Source organism: Rosa rugosa, chromosome 7 (genome assembly GCF_958449725.1).
Source record: "Rosa rugosa chromosome 7, drRosRugo1.1, whole genome shotgun sequence".
Taxonomy (NCBI): domain Eukaryota; kingdom Viridiplantae; phylum Streptophyta; class Magnoliopsida; order Rosales; family Rosaceae; genus Rosa; species Rosa rugosa.
This window is the reverse complement of record NC_084826.1, coordinates 15325015-15343994: the sequence shown is the minus strand read 5'-3', so window position 1 is coordinate 15343994 and position 18980 is coordinate 15325015. Positions and strand designations below refer to the sequence as shown.

The window sequence follows — 18980 nt, the reverse complement described above, 5'->3', positions numbered from 1 at the left end:
CCCATAATGTTCCCAGTCGGTAAATCTCACTTTATATAATGCTGTAGTGGTAGCAAATGTCCAAAAAAAAAAAAAAATTAATGTATTGTTCGCCCAGAGTCGGATGACTCAGTTTTTTAGAAGAAGAAATTGAGATTTGCTACCCACCATCACAAACGATCATTTTCTCCAAAATTATAGGAGCGTGCATAATGCGACTTCATTACTTCAAGTGCAGCAAATGCATCAAGATATCGCAGGTATTACGAGCGTTCACTTGTAGAACCAAACACTAACATATAGTACGAGGTGGAGATGGCCGGACCACATTCTTCTTTCATGTGTTTGAGCCATGACACGGTATGTCGTCATTGGTCTGAACCATTTTATGATCCGTTGCCAATTTTTGGCTATCCCGATCTTTGTAGTGAGATGCTAGAGAGTTTTTTTTTTTTTTTTTAAATTTTTACTACATTGGAACCCTATTCATAACTTTTCCTTCTACTGGATTGTGATAAAAATAACGCTGTCTATTTTACAAAAGAAAAAAAGAAAGAAAGAATGGCACATTCTCAGTTGGATGCAGCAAAACACAGGAAAAATGGAATACAGTGGATGAATTATATTCCATTCTAGATTTATTTTTCATGTCATTAACGAGGAACACAAGCAATAGATGATTAGTGTCTTCAACATTGTAGTCATTTGGTACAAACAAGAATGCATGAGGTCTGCTGCAGCTACATTTGTTTTTCGTTTTGGTCATGACCGCAGCTACACCTTGATCACATGTTAAACGAGTGCAGAGAATGCTTGTTAATAAACATAGGGTAAAATTCTCCATGGAACAAGTCGGCGGTATTCTGCCCAGATCTCCCTATACTTGTCGGCACAGCGAGCTTCATCTCTTCTTTCTCTCCATATAAGCAGAATTAGAAGATAAATTGGATAGAAATATGGGACTGGAGAACTGCAAAGTAAGTGAGTGTTAAATGGAGAATTTTTTGTCAAAGAAGAAATTAATATGAACATTTGTAGGAGACTACCTCATCCCACAAGGTAAACTAAAAGACAGTGCAAGTAACAAGTCCCCAAGGTAATTACAGTGTCTTGCAATTCCCCTGCACAAAATAAACAGAACGTGAGAGTATGTTTGTGATGAAACATAATAAACTTTTCACATGCTTTTTACTGGTAAGGCAGATCGTTGGCACCAGCATTGGACAGTTGGGATCATAACATTATGACGAGATATACAGATTCATACGTCCAGAGACAATGTTCAACAAAATCATCATGTGCCTAAACCAATAACTATGGGTAAGAGCCAGTCAACCCCTAATTCCAACAATACAAAATATGGTAAGTTGCAATTGTTCATTGTTTCTGATACTTGTTAAACAGACATGAGATGAGCATGGATTAGATGTTGAATACAACATCAGATTCACTTTTCAAATTACTTTGAATTTTATGAGTTTAGATTCCATTATCAAGCGGTCCAGTCATTTGTTCCTCCAACCATAATGTATTCAGGGTCCAATCAAATGTGTTATTTCATTCACATCGGAGTTTGAAATTTGCCAGGTGAATGATTCAATTACCATAGTTCTTATTGATAGATCCAAGTCATTTGTTGATCAGTTGATGATTCTGAATCTGTATTCCCATATTTCTGTTTCCTAAAAGAATTCTGGAACGAAATCAAATTCTACAACTGTATTCAGTAAGATAAAGACAAAGATGCTTCAAAACTGTCCAAACATCATCTTTAATTGATGATGTACTACCATTACCTAGGCATTTTGTTTAACTTCATTGATTTTTACCTTTAAATCATAAAGTTGATGACGATAATGATGAGAAGAAGAAACAAAAGATGATAAGGAATGAGGAAAGCTCACCAATAACCAGAAGCAAGCAACTTTCCCCCAATGACCCTTGGAGGTTTACCCCATATAGGCGCTTTGGGATCTTTCTTAAAAACATGCTTTTGCTTGTTGGCTCCTCTAAATACTAGGTACCTGTCCAGCATGGATTTTAAAATTCAACATGACGATATGAAAGAAAATAAATTATGTAATAGATCTTCGGATGCCAACTATATGTTAATAGAAACTTACCCGATCACAAAAGTGAAGCAATTTGCAATGACAGCGGCTGTTCTTAACTCTACCTTGTTACTCAGAAGCCACCAGCCCTATAACAAGTATATCAAAATTCAGATAACTATAACCATGAAGAATACAACTGAGGGTTTAAATGTTGCTTCAAAATCATTCCTCAGTTTCCCAAAACCTAGAACAAATATGCTTTTACTATAACAGTTCTTTGGCAATGGTCAATCTGAGATCTGACAAAAATGTAGGGAACATACAAAACCAGTTAAATTATCGCAGTTCAAGTCCAGTGTTACATGCCTGGATACTGAAAGTGAAAGGAATCCACACTAGATCTCCAAATACCAGCATGAAGCCCAATCTCTCTGCAATTATGTCCCATCTGTAAAAGGAAACCATGTAAAGATAGTGGATATCAAAGAAAACAATTATAAGAGATCAAAATTCACATGCTACTTGATCATCACAACAACAATGAAACATAATACAGGAAGATATATTACTGACCAGGCTAACTAAATTCTTTTTACATGAAAACGGGTATACACCCCTACGTACATATTAACGAAAACAAATGGCTACAGTGATCAGAAACCAATGAAGGATACAATAGGAATTGCATGTGGTAGTTCTGTCTGGGAGGGTAAGAGCATTCCAGAATAATTTTGAAGCAAAAAATGCTTCTTCATAAAATAGAAAGCAGATTGTAACAGGAGAAAACTATAATTGAATGATGCAACCAGACACCATGGTAATGCACTTACGTGGAGGTCATGTACTCCTCATGAATAAAGTAGTCCAGAATGTATAACTGGAAGAAAAAACAAGGACAGAATTCTCAGTAATTACAACAAGTAAATTAAGCAGAATGATCTAGTGGGCGAAGATGAGCATTTACAACGAGTATACTATAGGTTTGCCCACTATCGGTGATGATGCGCAAGCACCATAACATTTTTGTAGACGTACAGCACCACATGAACCATTTATAGAAGTACACATACAATAAGCATACATAAATACACATCTAAAATGGGTTCCAAGATTACCGCACAGAATAACTGGAAGAGGACCATTGATTGACTCAACATGCCCTCTTGGATACTTCTTGCGAAAATTGAAAGGTTGATAAATAGCCAGCCCATCATTCCAGCTCTAACAAAGAAAAACCTACAGAAGAGAATACTATCATCTTTACAGGCTTCATAAACATCATAATATCAGACCAAATATTCATCTCATTTACTTCAGTAGGCCTAAACTTCATAGCAATAGTAATGTTATGGACGTGAATTCTTGCCCACCATTAGTGAAAGTTACATGGAAAGTGAAAAAGACAAAAGGATTCACAGCCAGACTGCATTGAGATATAGATAACTGTTATATACTGAGGTAGAGGGGAACAAGATTCACATAAGAAAGATAATGAGACATTGGAAAAATAGGCGGTTACAGTTATAGTAGTATAGTACTGAACTTACTTGAGGTCGATGCCCATAAACTGAGGGTTCAGCTGTATTCCAAACCACCTATCAAACAAAGTCAGAGTGTCCATCTTAATATTACTGTAAGATCAATTCACTAAGGGATTGAAGCAAGTAGAGAAACTGAAGCCTTCAATTTTAACTATTAACTTTTTGATCATTGAATATAGCAGCGGTGAGGACAGGAATCAAGGATCAGTTCTTTGTCTAACAACACAATATTGGTTCAAGAAATAAATCTATCTCCAGTTGTGTATGTAAACATTATTTTATCAATATATAAAATGTGATTGATTATGATTTTCACTAGTTGAAGGAAGATTTAACAAACTTTCTCTTAATCATAATAGTAATGCAAAATTTAGCACAAAATGTCAGAACCAGGGAGTCTCTAAATTGTGCAATCATGCAAAAGGCAATGTCAAGGATAGGATTGTTTAACAGTATCATTACTAAACTCCATGTATAATATCTTGTCATAGCATGTTTTCCTCATTAAATTTTGTCAAAAAGATAGGAAAAAGAGTGGGTAGGGAAATTAGTTGTGTGTGTCTGTGTCCATTACAGTATAGAACCTTTTTTTTTTTTTTTACCAGTATACATCATGAACAAAAAACCATTTCTCCAAACGGAGATTGCTTCGAACTAACTTACAGAAATTGTTAAATTACCAGTCATCTAGAAGGTTCCCAGACAGATGAGGCTTTAAGGAAGAACTGCGGTTGCTCGATTTGCAGCCAACAGCGTAAAGTACTAGTGTGACCTAACATTATAAGAAATCAAACAGACCAAAGAAGATAACATAATCAGAATGGTCCACTACTCATCTACTGGAAATGAAAGATGTGGTCTCACGAATTGAACAGAAGTGATTGCAGACTCATGAGATTTTTACAATATGGGGTTGAGAAGTAAATGAAGCACTGTTTATAGGCAAAATATTTGCAAGCTTGATTGAATGATTTTATCCAGTCAAATCAATTCACTGATTACTGTGGTATTTCAACAGGAATTGCTATTGAGGTTGTGGTGGTGTCCATATGGAGGCTTTTCTATAAGAGAAGCAAAGCTCAGCATTTTCTTCTGGCAGTTGTCACACTGAGTTGTAATGAAGGGAGTCTCATCTTAAACAAGCATGCCAATATAAGATTTGTTCATGCACTCCACAAACTACAATGCCACTATCTATTTCAAATGCCACAACTGGAAAGTCAAAAAAATTAAAATGTCGATAGATTCCGAACTTACCAGAAAACTAAACAGGAAAGTGGTCGATAACAGCTCAAGTCCTCTGTCTGCTATTACCTGCAAACAATCTAATTATTTAAATATACACGTTCAATTTGTGATGCACATCGCACATCACAATAAGCTGATGAAAAGGATAATAAAATATTATCACCATAACCTCCTTTAATTGACAGCTTTAGATATATCAATTTTGTTCAGTCGCATGGAAATTGACCCATATCTAGGAAGGTCAAGCAACCAATCTCGGGCACAAATTAAAATGAGATATGATTGGCGTCTGCGGTTTTGATAAGTTTGGAGGCACGCACCCAATGCAGAAACAACAGCTCAAACTGTCCGGTATGCATTTTAGGTTCAGCTTGAAACTTTCCACTTTCGTCTTTTCAGAAAAATCATCAGTCCCATATTAGCTAGTACAGTTCTCTGTCCTTATGGCATTTGATACTATTCAAAATTCTGGCCAATGTAGTTATATCATCTTCAATTTTCCCAACTCATTAAATCCCCCCATGTAGTATCCGGGTATAGCTACATTCTATGCTTGCATCTAAACAAAAAATCGGAAACGGAGACAAGCAGCCAATGACAAAATGTAGTAAATGCAAGAAACACATTGAAGTAGTGACCACATACAGTAAGTGATATGATCTCCAACTTGGAAGCAGCCCCTAGAATCCCAGCCAGCAGCAGAAGCGATATCAGACCTATACAAATCAGGAAAGAAAAAAACAAAAAGGTTCAGCAGCTACTCAGACATTTCATCAAACACTTGGTGTGCGTAGATAGCAAACACGGACCATTGCAGCGATAATGAAGACGAGACCCATCTTGTAAGACGGCTCCGGGGACAAGTTTTCCGGGAAGTATAGATCCGGCAATGGCCAGGTAAGCAAAGAAGAATGCTAGTATAGCGACCTGAAGATGAACGAATGAATTAAATATTATGGGGGGAATAGAATAGAGAAGAAGGTTGTGAGGGATTTTGGAGATGTGGGTACGGTACTCACGGAGTTCCACGAGGGAATTAGGAGGTGGAGAAGATAACCCAGATCCATGGTCGACGAGTGTAGAGACTTGCAGCAGCAAAGTTTTTTATGGCCTATGGGAGGAGCCCGCCTGAGATTTTCGCATTTTAAAATGCGTTGCGAATCAAAATGGTGCTACTGCTGAGGAGTGGACCTTGTGGAGACTGGAGTGGACGTTTAAAACAAAACCCAAACTGACCCATGTACCCGGCTAAGAAAAAGAACAAATTCCCCAATTTTTGAAAAAAAAAATGGCAATGGGCTTGCCAATTAGTATTTGATTTAGATGTTTAGTAGGTAATTATTTGTCGAACCAAGCTCTGGGGTTTAGGCCTGGGCATAAGTCGGGGCGGGTCGGTTTGAGGCCCAAACTGACTCCGACCCGATTCCATCGGTTTGGCCCATTTTCAAACCGACAACCGAAAGTTCTTGGGCTAGGCCGAAAATTCGGTCCAACCGAATTTCCGGTTCGGCCCGGTTCGGTTGTGGACTGCACCAATTCAGTCTTGGCCCATTTTTCTGGACCATTTTCAAGGCCCATTATTCATCAAAGATTTTACCTGATAAATTCTAAGCATTTTCAACAATTCTAAGCAATCAAACATCCAAACAGGAAACAATTTAAACTTCAAAAGATCAACACGGACTTGTATCTCACTCCATCAGTCCATCACCACTACTTAGTTACATTCCAAACTCCAAAGTCCCAAACTTGAAACAGAACAAAGTTCGATTCCATCATCACTACTTAAGTACTTAGTTACATGCCAAAGTCCCATCAGCAAGTGTCTTTTTAAGCAAATAAAATATAAACAAAAGGAGAGTGCAGCTCCTAAACTTCACCCATCATTGATGACTCCATGCCATGTCTCCCACTCTCCATCAGAGAGTTTCAGCAGGAAGGTCATCTACAGCACATGATACACCTGAATCTACAAGATTTCCCAAATCGGACAGTCATAATTCAACATTTGAATGAACTTCATGTCAACATACAAAGTCAAGAAATCAAAGAAACTAAAAGTTACACAAACTAACATAAAAATGTACCTGCTTCCATCTTTTCCAATTCAGAGTACTGCTCCATTTCATCCCTAGTAGGCTCTTTGAACAGCGGCTTACTTGTAGCCCTCAACCATCAGCTATCCTGCATCATGAACCCAAAATATTATCAATTTCAAAAAGAATAAATAAACTACAGTCAGTTTATCAATAACCACATCACAAATCAATAACCATAAAACCCTTCTGAAACCCGGAGTCTTAAACTCGCATCACAAATCAGTTTATCACCCACATCACAAATCAGTTTATCGTAGAATCACAAATCAACCAAACAAGTATCACCCAATCACAGATCATAAAACCGTTTAACAAAAGCCCTAATTCAAAACTTTAAAACACAGATTACAAACCCACAAACAGTGAAACTTCAAACCCTAATCCCAAAACGGCAACATATTAACAATCAAAATATGAACACACACACACACACAATACTGACAATAGTGTTCGAGATCCCTACATCAGAAAATCAAGACACAAAAAATTTAAGTGAAACTTCAAACCCTAATCCCAAAACGGCAACATCTAGTGAATCAAAATATGAACACACACACACACAATACTGATCGGAGATCCCTACATCAGAAAATCAAGACACAAAATCAAAAAATTTAAATGAAAAGAGAGGGGCCGACCCGATCTGGAAGAGAGGGAGAGTGAACGGCGAGAGCGAGAGGATTTGGGCTTTTAGAGAAGAAGAGGTGATCGATGAAGGGCGGCCGCTGATCGCTGGAAATCTGGAATGAGAGCGGCGAAGGGTGAGTATTTGAGATTTTGAGAAACTGAGAGAGAGAGAGACTGAGAGAGAGAGAGTGAGGCGGAAATGAAATGAGGTCGCTCGATTAGGTGTCTAGGGTTTTCTAAGGTCGAGTGATCTGGTGTGGTGTAGTCTACTCAGCCCTTGTGTTCCACCAGTCATCTGAAGACATGTATAAAAAATATATATAAAAATAATTTAAATATATTTATTTAAATATCGGTTCGGTCCTGTTTAAACCGGTCGGTCCAAGATTCAAAACCGAGCCCGACCCGGTTCACACCCGGTTCGGTCCGGTTCTGTCAAATTTCGGTCACAAAGTCATCGGTTCGGTTACCGAATCGGAAAAACCGGCCCGGTTCGGTCGGTTTTCAGCCTCAATTCGGTTTTTTGTCCACCCCTACTGGGGTTGATTGAAAACATGGGTTGATTGAAATTCATTAATTTGGATGACAAACAATCAAACTATTTAAAAGATATTTTGATATGTTGTGTCGGCATATATGACAAATAACCGAATTTAGATGTGATTTCATGAGCCACGTGTCAATCTCTAATTGGCTGTCCAAATTACGGCTGGGTCTTTATCCGCCACGTGTCATATCTTATCTGATGATATCATTTCAAATCGTCCATAAATATGGGGTCATTGTCATCCTCATGTCTCACAAATTCACAAACCCTTCTCATATCTAAAGCCTACAAATCTCCATATTCTTTTCCTTTTGATTTTGTCAAACCGTTTCTCCAATAAATCGTTTGACGAAATGGTTGCAAAAAGATCAAGAAGAGGCCGTCACGAGAAACCGTCAAATAGCCATGATGATGTTTGCCGCTGCCTTGCAAATCCAAACGCTAGAAGATGAGGATTTACAATGGGATGGTTCTTCAGAAGGTCGTAACTATAAGGCCAGGGATCGAGAGCCTATGGATCTTTGACTCAAAGCTCAATACTTCACGGATCCATGCAGGTATGAACCAAACATATTTTGTAGGCGATATAGAATGCAACCTTGGGTCTTTGACAGGATGATGCGCGACGTGGCCAATTACGACCCATATTTTGTTCAGATAAGATATGCTACTGGGAGAGTGAGCTTATCCACTGAACAAAAGCTTACATGCGCCATGAGAATGCTCGCGTATGGCATCACAGTTGACTTCTGCGATGATTACCTAGATATTGCGAAGTCCACTGCCATTGAGATTTTAGAGTACGAAAGCAATCTGAAATGTGTACCACGAGACTTACCTTCGCCGACCAACACCGGCAGATTTGCGACAGCTGCTCGACAAAGCTACAGAAAGGGGATTCCCAGGGATGGTCGGGAGCCTTGATTGTATGCACTGACAATGGAAAAATTGTCTCACCGGATGGGCAGGGCAGTATACTCCATACAAACGGAAACCGACAATCATCTTGGAGGCGGTGAACTCCTATGATACTTGGATTTCTCAAGTAAACCCAACAATGGTCAAAGCAGAAATCTTTACCAACCGAGTCGTAATACATTGACTTAACATTCATGAGCTACATACAATATTAAATAAATAAAATATTTAAAAAAAGATAGCTTAGTATAAATCGATTAATAAACTATATAACAACATTTTACTTTTCACAACTAGTAAATAAAAAAATTATTACTACATAACATATTTAAATATAATTACCTCGTCCTCCATATTTTCGCCGCTTCGTCGTTGAAAAGTCTTGACCTTGTTAATAGCTTGCCACCACTTCATACATGTTGGACTAATTTTTTTCCAACTAGCCTTACAACTAGAAGGTGTTCTAGTTACGCAATCCGCCGGTTTGTGCGCATTGTACTCCTCCGCAATACGATTCCACAATAAATCCGACCTGCCGACAGCAACATCACCACCAACTGTGATCCAAGCTTGGCAAAGAATAATTTCTTCATTGTGCCTCAAAGAATCCTTTGTTAGCCCCATTTTTTCCAAGAGAAAGGAAAAAAAATGTAAGAACAAGAAGATCGGTGAATAAAAGAAAATTTTTGAAGGAGATAGAGGATATTTGGTGTGAGGAATTAGGAAAGAATGGATTGGTATTTATAGAATTTCTTACAATTTACTGTTCTAAAGGGTAGATTTTTTTTCCACAATTTTTTGGTAATTTTTTATATATATTTTTTAAATAAAACTGGAATTAATAACCCTCTATTTAATAAGAGTCGTTGATCAAATTTTTCGACAAAATCTGATCCGTTAGATTACAAATATATCTGTTGCATTAAAAAAAATAGACGACATCAGAGCCGTCCATATTTTAAATGGGTGAATCTGAACTATCGAGATATATGATTGTTGGGGGTTAAACGATCTTAAGGGGACATGACAGACCCGCTGGGCCCCATAACTGCATCAACTTTCCGCCTTTCTTCTTTCTCCCAACGCGCCACGCGCTCGTCCTTGCTAGAGATGCATTTCCTCTAGAGCGTGCTCCTCCTTTTCTTTCTAAAGCGCGTGGAATGGGGGCTTGGGCTGGGTCAGAAGATGGAGTGGTCCCGTGCCACTGTTTAGGGCAACTCCAACCATAGGCTCTATTTGGGGGTGCTATTCTCATTTTAGCACCCCCTTGTTGCACTATTCATATAGGACTCAATTCTCATCTCCAACCATGAGGTGCTATATGGGGGTGCTATTTTCACTATTCTTGACTAAAATATAATATGAGTATAATTTTGATGAATATTATATTAAAAATATGTTAATTTAATTAAATAAGGTAAAAATAAATAATTTAACATTTTATCATAATATTTAAAAATTATTCTTATTAACCCCTTGTTGCACTGTTTCAACGGGTATATTTTTTCCCCTCAATTTTCTGGTAATTTTTTAATTTTTTTGGAACAAAAAGGAAATAATAACTCTTCAATTAATAAGAGCCGTTGATAAGTTTTTTCCCCTCAAATCTGAGCCATCAAATTGAAAATGGATCTGTTGAGTAAAAAAAAAAAAAAAGGGCACATCGGACCGTCTATATTTAAACCTGATCAATCAGGACCGCCGGTTTCATGACCGTTGGGGGTTCCAACGGTCAGCAGGGGACAGAAAATGCTCGCGGGCCCCACGTCTGCAGATGAAAAAGCCCTTCACCTTCTCTCTCCAGCTCCTTGGCGCGCGTGCTGACCTTCTTCCCTTCAAATGGCGCGCGCGTCTCCTTCCTTCTCCACCCCTGGCGCGTTCCTCCCTCTTTTGGGCTGAGACATCCCACATGCTGGGCCCTATGAACAGTGCCGAGTCCTGGTCTTGGAAAAGTCTCAAATATGAGACTTCAAATGGCTCCAAGTCTTATATTTATAAGACCAGATCCACCAAAAAGCCTTGGTTGGAGATGGAAAGTCTTATAATTGGCCAATTTTGAGTTTGGCACCCCATGGTTGGAGTTGCCCTAAGGCCCTGGTTCTGAAAAAGTTCCATAAATGAGACTTGGGATAGCACCAAGTCCTATAATATCAGGTTTAGCACCCCCTAAAAAGCCCTGTTGGAGACGAAAAGTCTTATATTGCATCCAATTCTGGTATGGTGTTCTAACCATAAATTAGAAACTCAAGATCAATTGTTAAGCAATGGGAGCAGAGTCTTCATGATTGAAAAGGATGAGAAAAAGACGTTTTCCCATAGAACTGACAATGTGAGAACTAAAGAACATAAATGAAAAAAGAAAAAGAAAAAAAGAAGATGAAGAACTATGGGTATTTTTAGAATAAATAGCAAAGGCAGTGTGATTTATAAAAAGAGGAGTGTAATGATCAATCTAGTGCATTAGTTAGAGTCTTATTTGAATCCACACAACTCAATTTTTGACTTGACCCCTTAATCAGGCTCGAGTGAAGAAGATGACCTGCCTGAAAGCGGCGACATCCTCGAACAACCCTTCAGAGAATGTTCAAGCAAGCTACACATTTTATAAACTACTGCGCGCCATCTTCGTATGTATTGTTAGCCAAATAACCACCTTCAAGTATAAGAGGTACAAATAATAGTATAGGGATTTAAGAAAGATTGTCGAACTCACAATGATTGGATTCATTTCACTAGCTAGGGTGTGAACCTATGGAGAGCTAGAATATGCAAATGTACAATCACAAACCTAAATTCACAAGGAAATCTAGGCTCATGGTGAGTATGTGCATTGTGGTGGTAGTGAAATTGTTTGTTGGATAAAGTGGTGAACCAAATTAAAATAAATGCTCAAATGTAAACTAAACTACTCTAAACTAAACTAGTAAAATAATGGATGAAGTTAGGAGTTGGATTGTCTACCACTAACCTCCCTTGCAAGTATTGAAGTTCAAATACAAGTGATGCTATTCTAAATTCCCAATTACCCTCTTTGCATCCGGATAAGACTACAAAGGCTTAAACTCCTTTAATGTTATCAATTCCAACCGGATAAGTCTAGAATTAACTACCTAATAACAAATCCTATTACCGGTTAAGTTTCAATTCATTGTTCCTAGATGCATAAAGCTTTGAGTTTAAATAATCATGTAAGCAAACCAATCCTAGATTTAGGTGATTTTAACTCAAAACCTTCACATGCACATAGATGATGCTATCATGCTATCAATGCTCAAGGTTAACTACTCCCTAAACATTTTTTTATGAGATGAGAAACACAACACATTCAAATTAGTTAAGTTTGAATGAATGCATTCACTTCTTGAATTAGCATATGAAGATGAAAATCACAAATAACTTCAAATGTAAACTAAAACATCAATTCATACAAGTTTGGCTAGAGCTTTCAACCCTAGCCCCAACAAAGTAATTACTCACTCATAATCATACAAATTAGCATCAAATCTATAAAGTATATCAAGGTAAATTAAATAGTTAAGGAAAGAATGAACTAGTTGAAGCTTGACAAATCAATGGGTAGCTTCTCCTTCGTTTTCCTCCTTTAATGCTCCTTGAGTCCTCCTTGATGGTAGAATAGATGGATAGATGATGAACTTCTTGTTGATAATGAATGAAATGGTGATGAAGATATGATGTTCCTTTGACTAACTTTGAGTGGTAATAATAGAGTAGTAGTGGTGGGGAAGATAGTAGTTGTAGTGGTGGGGAAGATGGAGGTTGAGGAGTATGGATATTATGGGTTTGTATTTTGGGAGGTGAAAATAGAGGTTTTGTGGTGGAGATGGAGAAAGAAAAGATGTAATGGGTGTGGTATGGGTGATTTTTTCTTCTTTGTGAGAAGAGGTGCTTAAATAGATGGAGAGATGTGTGAAATGGTGATTAGAAGGCAAAGAAAACAGTCATAGCCTTGTAAGAAGCATGAAGGTGGAGTATGAGAGTGATAATATATCCCAAAATCAAGGGAAAAGAGTATGGTAGTGATTGTGTAGGTTAGAGTAGAAAATGATGAGTGAGAGATAGTGATTAAGCCTAAAGCATGATAGATATTGAAGTGATGATGATTGTGGACTTTTGGGTAATATTGAGTGTTTGGTTGAATTGGAACCAAAATGTTTAGAATTTAGTTAGGATAGAATGATGGTGAATGGATGTAATAGAATAGATGCTATGATACTCATCCTCCTTGCTCCTCCATGAATATGACCGGAAAATACATGGCACCACCGTGAGTGGTGATGTGTCGCTATTTGTGGTGGTTCGTCGGAATTTAGAATTTAACATTTTGCTCCACATTTAACCGTCATTCTTCCTAACTCCAAATCTCCACTTCAAAGCCCAAAATTGATGTTTTCTTCACTCTTGCAATATTCCTAGATAAATAAGAAAACGATTTAGTGATAGCTAACATAGACTAAAAAAAAAAGTTAAATTCAATATTTAAAGGAATGCATATCTATGTAAATTAAGGTCTAACATGTATAAATTTAACTCCCACCTCCAGATAGACCGAAAGATGAATCAAACTAGAGTTCCAAACCAGGAACATTATGCTCAATTGGCACCCTTACTACCTACGACATAAGATGAATATTAAATCCATCTAATCATAACCTATGCTAGAGTTGATGCCGATCATCATTGCCATTTTGTTAAGCGCAATGTCAGAAAGAGCTAGCGAAGTTGAATCCACAACAAACTAGTCGACAGCAAATTAAACCATATCGAGATCAAACTGTTAGATCCACGGCAACATCAATTTCATCAAAAAAATTTGGGGTCGATCCTCAAAAAAACCTTAGCTCTAACATCAATTAATACGAAATGTACAAGAAAATTTCCCCTTTTAACTATATTGTTTTTGTAAAGACGATCTCAAATAATTTCCGTTTCAATTAATTTCCATACAATATCATGAACAAAAAAAAGAGTTAAAATAGGTATCGTCATTGTCATAGGGCAGTTGCATCATGACACCATGCCTATGTATAGTATAGCCAAACAAAACCACGCCTCGTCCCTGAGGTGGCTAACCATTAACAACACCCCCCGCTTCTTACGTGTACCGTCACCATCAAACACTTCAACTGTTACCAGCCATCAATCCTTACTAATTGTGTTTCTGACCAAAAGATAAAAGAATTTGCAGACCCAATAATTCCAGCGGATTAGTTTTTATAAAATATCTCTTCAGATCTGTAAAAGTCTATATATACATATATATATATATACGTACACATTTTCTGTAGCTCATGGCATCTACGGGGCTGAACTACCAGACGTGCGGCTGGTCCTCGCCAACAGCAACCACGCTTCCTCCTCGCACGTGTCTGGGTGCGGCTCGTGTGAACGGAGCAGCGGTGAGCTCGAAGAAGAACAACAAGAAGAGAGGGTTTGAGTTGAGAGCAGTGGCGGCGGCGACGGCGATGGAGGCAGTGGAGCTGAAGAAGGACATAGCCGAGTTCTACGACGAGTCGTCTGGGCTATGGGAGGATCTCTGGGGCGACCACATGCACCACGGCTTCTACGACCCCAAGGCCGCCGACGTTTCGGTGTCGGACCACCGGGCGGCCCAGACCCGGATGATCGACGAGGTGCTCCGGTTCGCAGGGATTTCTGGTCTGTCTTCTTCTTGACTTTTTAGTGCTTAATTTTGATTAATTAATTTGAGTGATGGGTTTTTTTTTTTTTTTTGGGGTTTTGAAATGGGCTAATGGTCTTGTGGTTGCTGTGCAGACAAGTGTCCAATTGGGAATGTAGTGGATGTTGGGTGTGGGATTGGAGGGAGCTCCAGATATCTGGCTGGCAAATACGGGGCCAATTGCAAAGGGATTACTCTGAGTCCTGTACAGGCTCAAAGGGCCAATGCTCTTGCTGCTGATCAAGGCCTAGCCAATAAGGTATGGATAAATATGTGTTTTGCATGGGACCTATTGCTCAGTACAAATGTGATCAGTTTATATAAGATAAGTATGTGTGATCAGTCTAGTCCATAAGTCTTTTACACGTATCATTACTCCATTCCATTTTCCAAAGTGTAGACTTTTTAGTGTGTTCTATAGTGCTAACTGTTAAGTTAAATTAATTCACTGCTACATGCGATACACTGTAAATAGTGACTAAATCTAACAACTCACGATTTTAGAATTTCGTTATTTCAGAATACTGTAAATTTTTCGATAAGTTTCTTCTTTTACATGAGTAGTAGTAGATTAATCACATTCTAAGGGCTTCAAGATTCATTATGTGTTTCTGAAGAGTCGACTTCATTTTTGTTTTTCATTCTCATTCACATGTGAATGACTATATTATGGCTTGTATTTCAAACTAATAGTTTACGGTGTGTATATGGAATGATGTCATACATATCAAATTTGGTCTACCGCATCTACTGATGACATATCTAATAGAGAAAAAATATCTCCATGTGAGTGTAGTTGCGAAAAAGAAAGAAAATGTATGTTTTACTGTGTGAATCTGATCTCTATTGTTAGTGTACTTGGGACAAATAGTTTTTACCCCTTCATATGTTATGTAACAATCTGAAAGGTTTAGCAGGCATCCTTTCAAGTTGCTGATGCTCTAGCACAACCATTTCCTGATGGCCAATTTGATCTGGTTTGGTCCATGGAGAGTGGGGAACACATGCCTGATAAAGCAAAGGTTTTTTCTTGGACAAATTTCACTCCTCTCTCCTTTGAGTTGGGCTGTGATGACTGTGGTGTTACTTGTGTATATGTACTTTTCCAAGTTGCAACTTGTTCATTTTCTTTCTCTCTTCTCAAACCTGCAGTTTGTTGATGAGTTGGTTCGAGTTGCGGCACCAGGAGCAACGATAATACTAGTTACATGGTGCCACAGGGATCTTGGTGCTTCTGAACAATCATTGCAGCCAGATGAGAAAAAGCTCCTGGACAAGATATGCAATGCTTTCTATCTTCCAGCTTGGTGTTCTACTGCTGACTACCTCAAGCTACTTGAGTCCTACTCACTCGAGGTAATCACTTGCCAGCACTTAAATTCCATTAAAGAAAGTCACTTGGGGATGAACCCCATCTTTTGGAGGTGTGAGCAACTTGGTGTTTCTACTTTGACCTGCATTTAAAATTGAACCTTCTTCATTGCAGGATATCAAGGCTGAGGACTGGTCTCCGTATGTAGCCCCATTTTGGCCGGCAGTGATTCGCTCAGCATTGACATTTAAGGGTTTCTTTTCTCTGTTGCGCACAGGTAAACTCAGCACTTTTTTCTAGCAAGTTTAGCATGTTTGTTTATGACCCCTTAGGTTCCATTTCTGTCAATTGAATGGTTTTTGTTTGTTCAATATCTGTCTTCGATTTGGCAACTAAAACTGTCAATACCACATTTCTCTTTTGTGGGACAGGATGCACATGTTACATTCAGCTTTCACTCAATCCACTATTATAATTGTCTTCCCTGATTTAAACTGACCAGGAACGAAAACAATAAGAGGAGCATTGGCAATGCCATTGATGATCCAAGGATTCAAGAAGGATCTAATAAAGTATTCCATTATTACATGCCGAAAACCTGAATAGACCACAGTATGATGGGGGTTTCTACACAGTGTAAGTGCTCTTATTGTGTACCTGAATTATACACTCTGTGTGTTTATTTCTGTGGCTACAGATCTCAGCTTTAACTTACTCCATATATACAATTGTGTGCCTTGATTTGCATTTAGCAGGATCAAAATCAATAAGTGAAGCATGATAGTGCTGCTGGTGATCAAAGGACACATGAAAGGTCCAAGTATTCGGAAATTACTTATCGAAAGCCTTAGTATGTTGGGGTTTCTACTCAATGTTAGTGCAGTTTTAATTTGTTAGTTTTCAAGTCTTGGGGATGGCTAGAAACAAAAACAGTAGATGCATCCTGTTTATCCCAATAATTTGTGCTGGATGCGCCTTTTCCACCGTGAGGCAACTTATTGTAGTCATCAGTCATCACACAATTTCTCTCTATAGCTCTTGAGACTTCACTTAGACTTTTCAATATTTAAACCTGATATGTAGCTATAATACGCTATTGTTTCAAATTTAGAAAGAAAATGAATGATTTGGAGACCACAATATTAAACTCTTGGGTATGTTTATGGTGGCCCAAGTTAAATCCTCCAGCTATGTAAGTTTCTTTACATTGCTTATGGTGGCAGTCATTGGAAACCTTGAACCCTATAGTATGGCAGAGGTTGAAAAGACCTGTCCTCTGTAATAGTAACTCGGATATGTGAATTCTAGCCTTGTATAAAGAAAGAAGAAAATCTTGGGTCACTTGTTCCATTGTTATATTTCTGAAGTTCACTGATTGCTGCATTGAGATATTCTTGGCAAGGGTTGATCGAAGCACTGATGCATTCGGCCGCACCATAAATGAAATAGGTGCCTGGCGTTGTCCCAAGTGGTAGCTGACCATGAGCATCCAATGCTAGAGTAGCTAAAACTTTAGTACATAATTGGGTTGGGTTAACAACTCATGAACTTTCTCATCAAAAAACAGCGGGACCTTAAAGTTCATGATACTCAGTCGCACGTCTCATTCATTATGTCTCTTGTACCTAAGAAATTTTGATGGTCGTACTTTACAAGGCGGTCTTCGTACCAAAATATAGCTCCCTTGTTATTAATGCAACGTCGACGGACCTCTTAGTTTGCTGAACTTGTACATATTTTCCAGTTAGTGAAACCTTTTTCCAACATTGTGCACTGCTACCCCATATACAACTTCAGGAGTCCTTCGTCTTCCCATTCAAGTCTATATCCTTCATGATATTCAGTAGGCACGATAAATTTTGTCAGTAATTTATCCAGGTTGATCTCATAACCCCCCTTGGCTGGAAATATCTCTTCTGATTAAAACAGTTGTGCTCCATGACTAAATCGCCATATGCTTCATGCATGAAGGAGAAAAATAAGAAACTGAAGAGAGACTAACAATGGTTTTGAGCAAAACATGTTTTGTAAAATTTCAATTGGTTTGAATTTGATTCTTAGAACAAACGCATAAAACAAAATTAATGACCAAAACTTTGGGCAACCGTTGCCAGAAAGAGCAATGCTGCTGGTGTGTACACTATATCTGTAAGAAATTGATTGGAAACTGGTTTATATGTGCAAAGATTTGGTTTTGCAATTTTTAATATAATTTTGATTAGCTTGGATTGATCGTTTGAAAAGGAGCCATGTAAACAAACATTAGAATTACAAATTTACAACACAAAACTTACTAATGTAAGCTTTCTGGTTTTCCAGTAATCACTAGGCCTCCACGTAGTATTGAGCCAATGACCAATCAGGCAGCGCCAAATATTTTTGTTTTGTTTTTGCCCTGTGCAGCACTCCACCGCTTCACTTGGAGTCTCTAAATTCTCCCAAAACTTTTTTCCTCTACCTTGTCCTCTTGGCCGACACCCGACACTAGCTTAGACGAGTGATGAGTTTCATTTTAAAATATCTAATTACTCTATATGAAAAGGGATTATATCTATCTCGATTTCTGAACATAACAATACTAAACAGTAGTCAGAATACAAGATCTCATTTGAAGTCTTCTTCCTTCATAAAAAGAGAGGAAAATATTCAAATGGTAACAACAATCACACTGTGGGCACTAACACCATGAGCTTCTTTCCCATATAAAGAAACAAAACCATGAGTTTTTTTTGGTCAAACCATGGGCTTCTGGCAAATTGTTTTGTCTAAGTATTTGCATGACTTGGTTAAGAACAGAAAGAATAATGATTTGGTGATGGATTTTGAATTATTCTTTATTTGGTGAATTGTCTTGAAAAGATATCAGAAAAAGAACCAATCAATTACTTCAATGATCTACACAAACATTGATCAGTGATTTTTTTTTATTGGGATGAAGTCATTAAGATGAAGAAGCA

At 38.0% G+C, this 18980-nt stretch overlaps 2 protein-coding genes and 2 long non-coding RNA genes across 6 annotated transcripts; 1 reads left to right on the top strand and 3 right to left on the bottom strand.

The window, feature by feature from the left end:
- Nucleotides 1–569: 569 nt before the first annotated feature.
- LOC133723319 (delta(14)-sterol reductase) lies at nucleotides 570–6026 on the bottom strand. The gene is made up of 13 exons (XM_062150133.1): nucleotides 5842–6026; nucleotides 5632–5749; nucleotides 5468–5538; nucleotides 4832–4888; nucleotides 4255–4346; nucleotides 3581–3628; nucleotides 3149–3269; nucleotides 2864–2910; nucleotides 2400–2481; nucleotides 2103–2179; nucleotides 1884–2003; nucleotides 1026–1100; nucleotides 570–949 (listed from the first exon to the last, which is right to left on the bottom strand). The coding sequence occupies exons 1-13, from the start codon at nucleotides 5887–5889 to the stop codon at nucleotides 796–798; spliced, it is 1110 nt and encodes a 369-aa protein (XP_062006117.1). The 5' UTR covers nucleotides 5890–6026; the 3' UTR covers nucleotides 570–795.
- Nucleotides 6027–6486: 460 nt separating this feature from the next.
- LOC133720478 (uncharacterized) lies at nucleotides 6487–6992 on the bottom strand. Its single transcript, XR_009851889.1, has 2 exons — nucleotides 6910–6992; nucleotides 6487–6791 (listed from the first exon to the last, which is right to left on the bottom strand). It is a non-coding gene; the product is annotated as an uncharacterized LOC133720478 (long non-coding RNA).
- A 5395-nt stretch (nucleotides 6993–12387) lies between these two features.
- LOC133723822 (uncharacterized) lies at nucleotides 12388–14445 on the bottom strand. The gene is made up of 2 exons (XR_009853286.1): nucleotides 14307–14445; nucleotides 12388–13443 (listed from the first exon to the last, which is right to left on the bottom strand). It is a non-coding gene; the product is annotated as an uncharacterized LOC133723822 (long non-coding RNA).
- Nucleotides 14203–17057, top strand: LOC133723819 (gamma-tocopherol methyltransferase, chloroplastic). Of its 3 annotated transcripts, none has more exons than XM_062150684.1 (7): nucleotides 14203–14689; nucleotides 14807–14970; nucleotides 15626–15733; nucleotides 15864–16067; nucleotides 16198–16300; nucleotides 16526–16659; nucleotides 16776–17057. In XM_062150684.1, the coding sequence occupies exons 1-6, from the start codon at nucleotides 14323–14325 to the stop codon at nucleotides 16627–16629; spliced, it is 1050 nt and encodes a 349-aa protein (XP_062006668.1). In that variant the 5' UTR covers nucleotides 14203–14322; the 3' UTR covers nucleotides 16630–16659; nucleotides 16776–17057. The 3 variants fall into 3 exon arrangements, with proteins under 3 accessions (XP_062006668.1, XP_062006667.1, XP_062006669.1); XM_062150683.1 differs by having other exon boundaries at nucleotides 14204–14689; nucleotides 16779–17057; XM_062150685.1 differs by having other exon boundaries at nucleotides 14205–14689; nucleotides 15629–15733; nucleotides 16779–17057.
- The last annotated feature ends 1923 nt before the right edge of the window (nucleotides 17058–18980 follow it).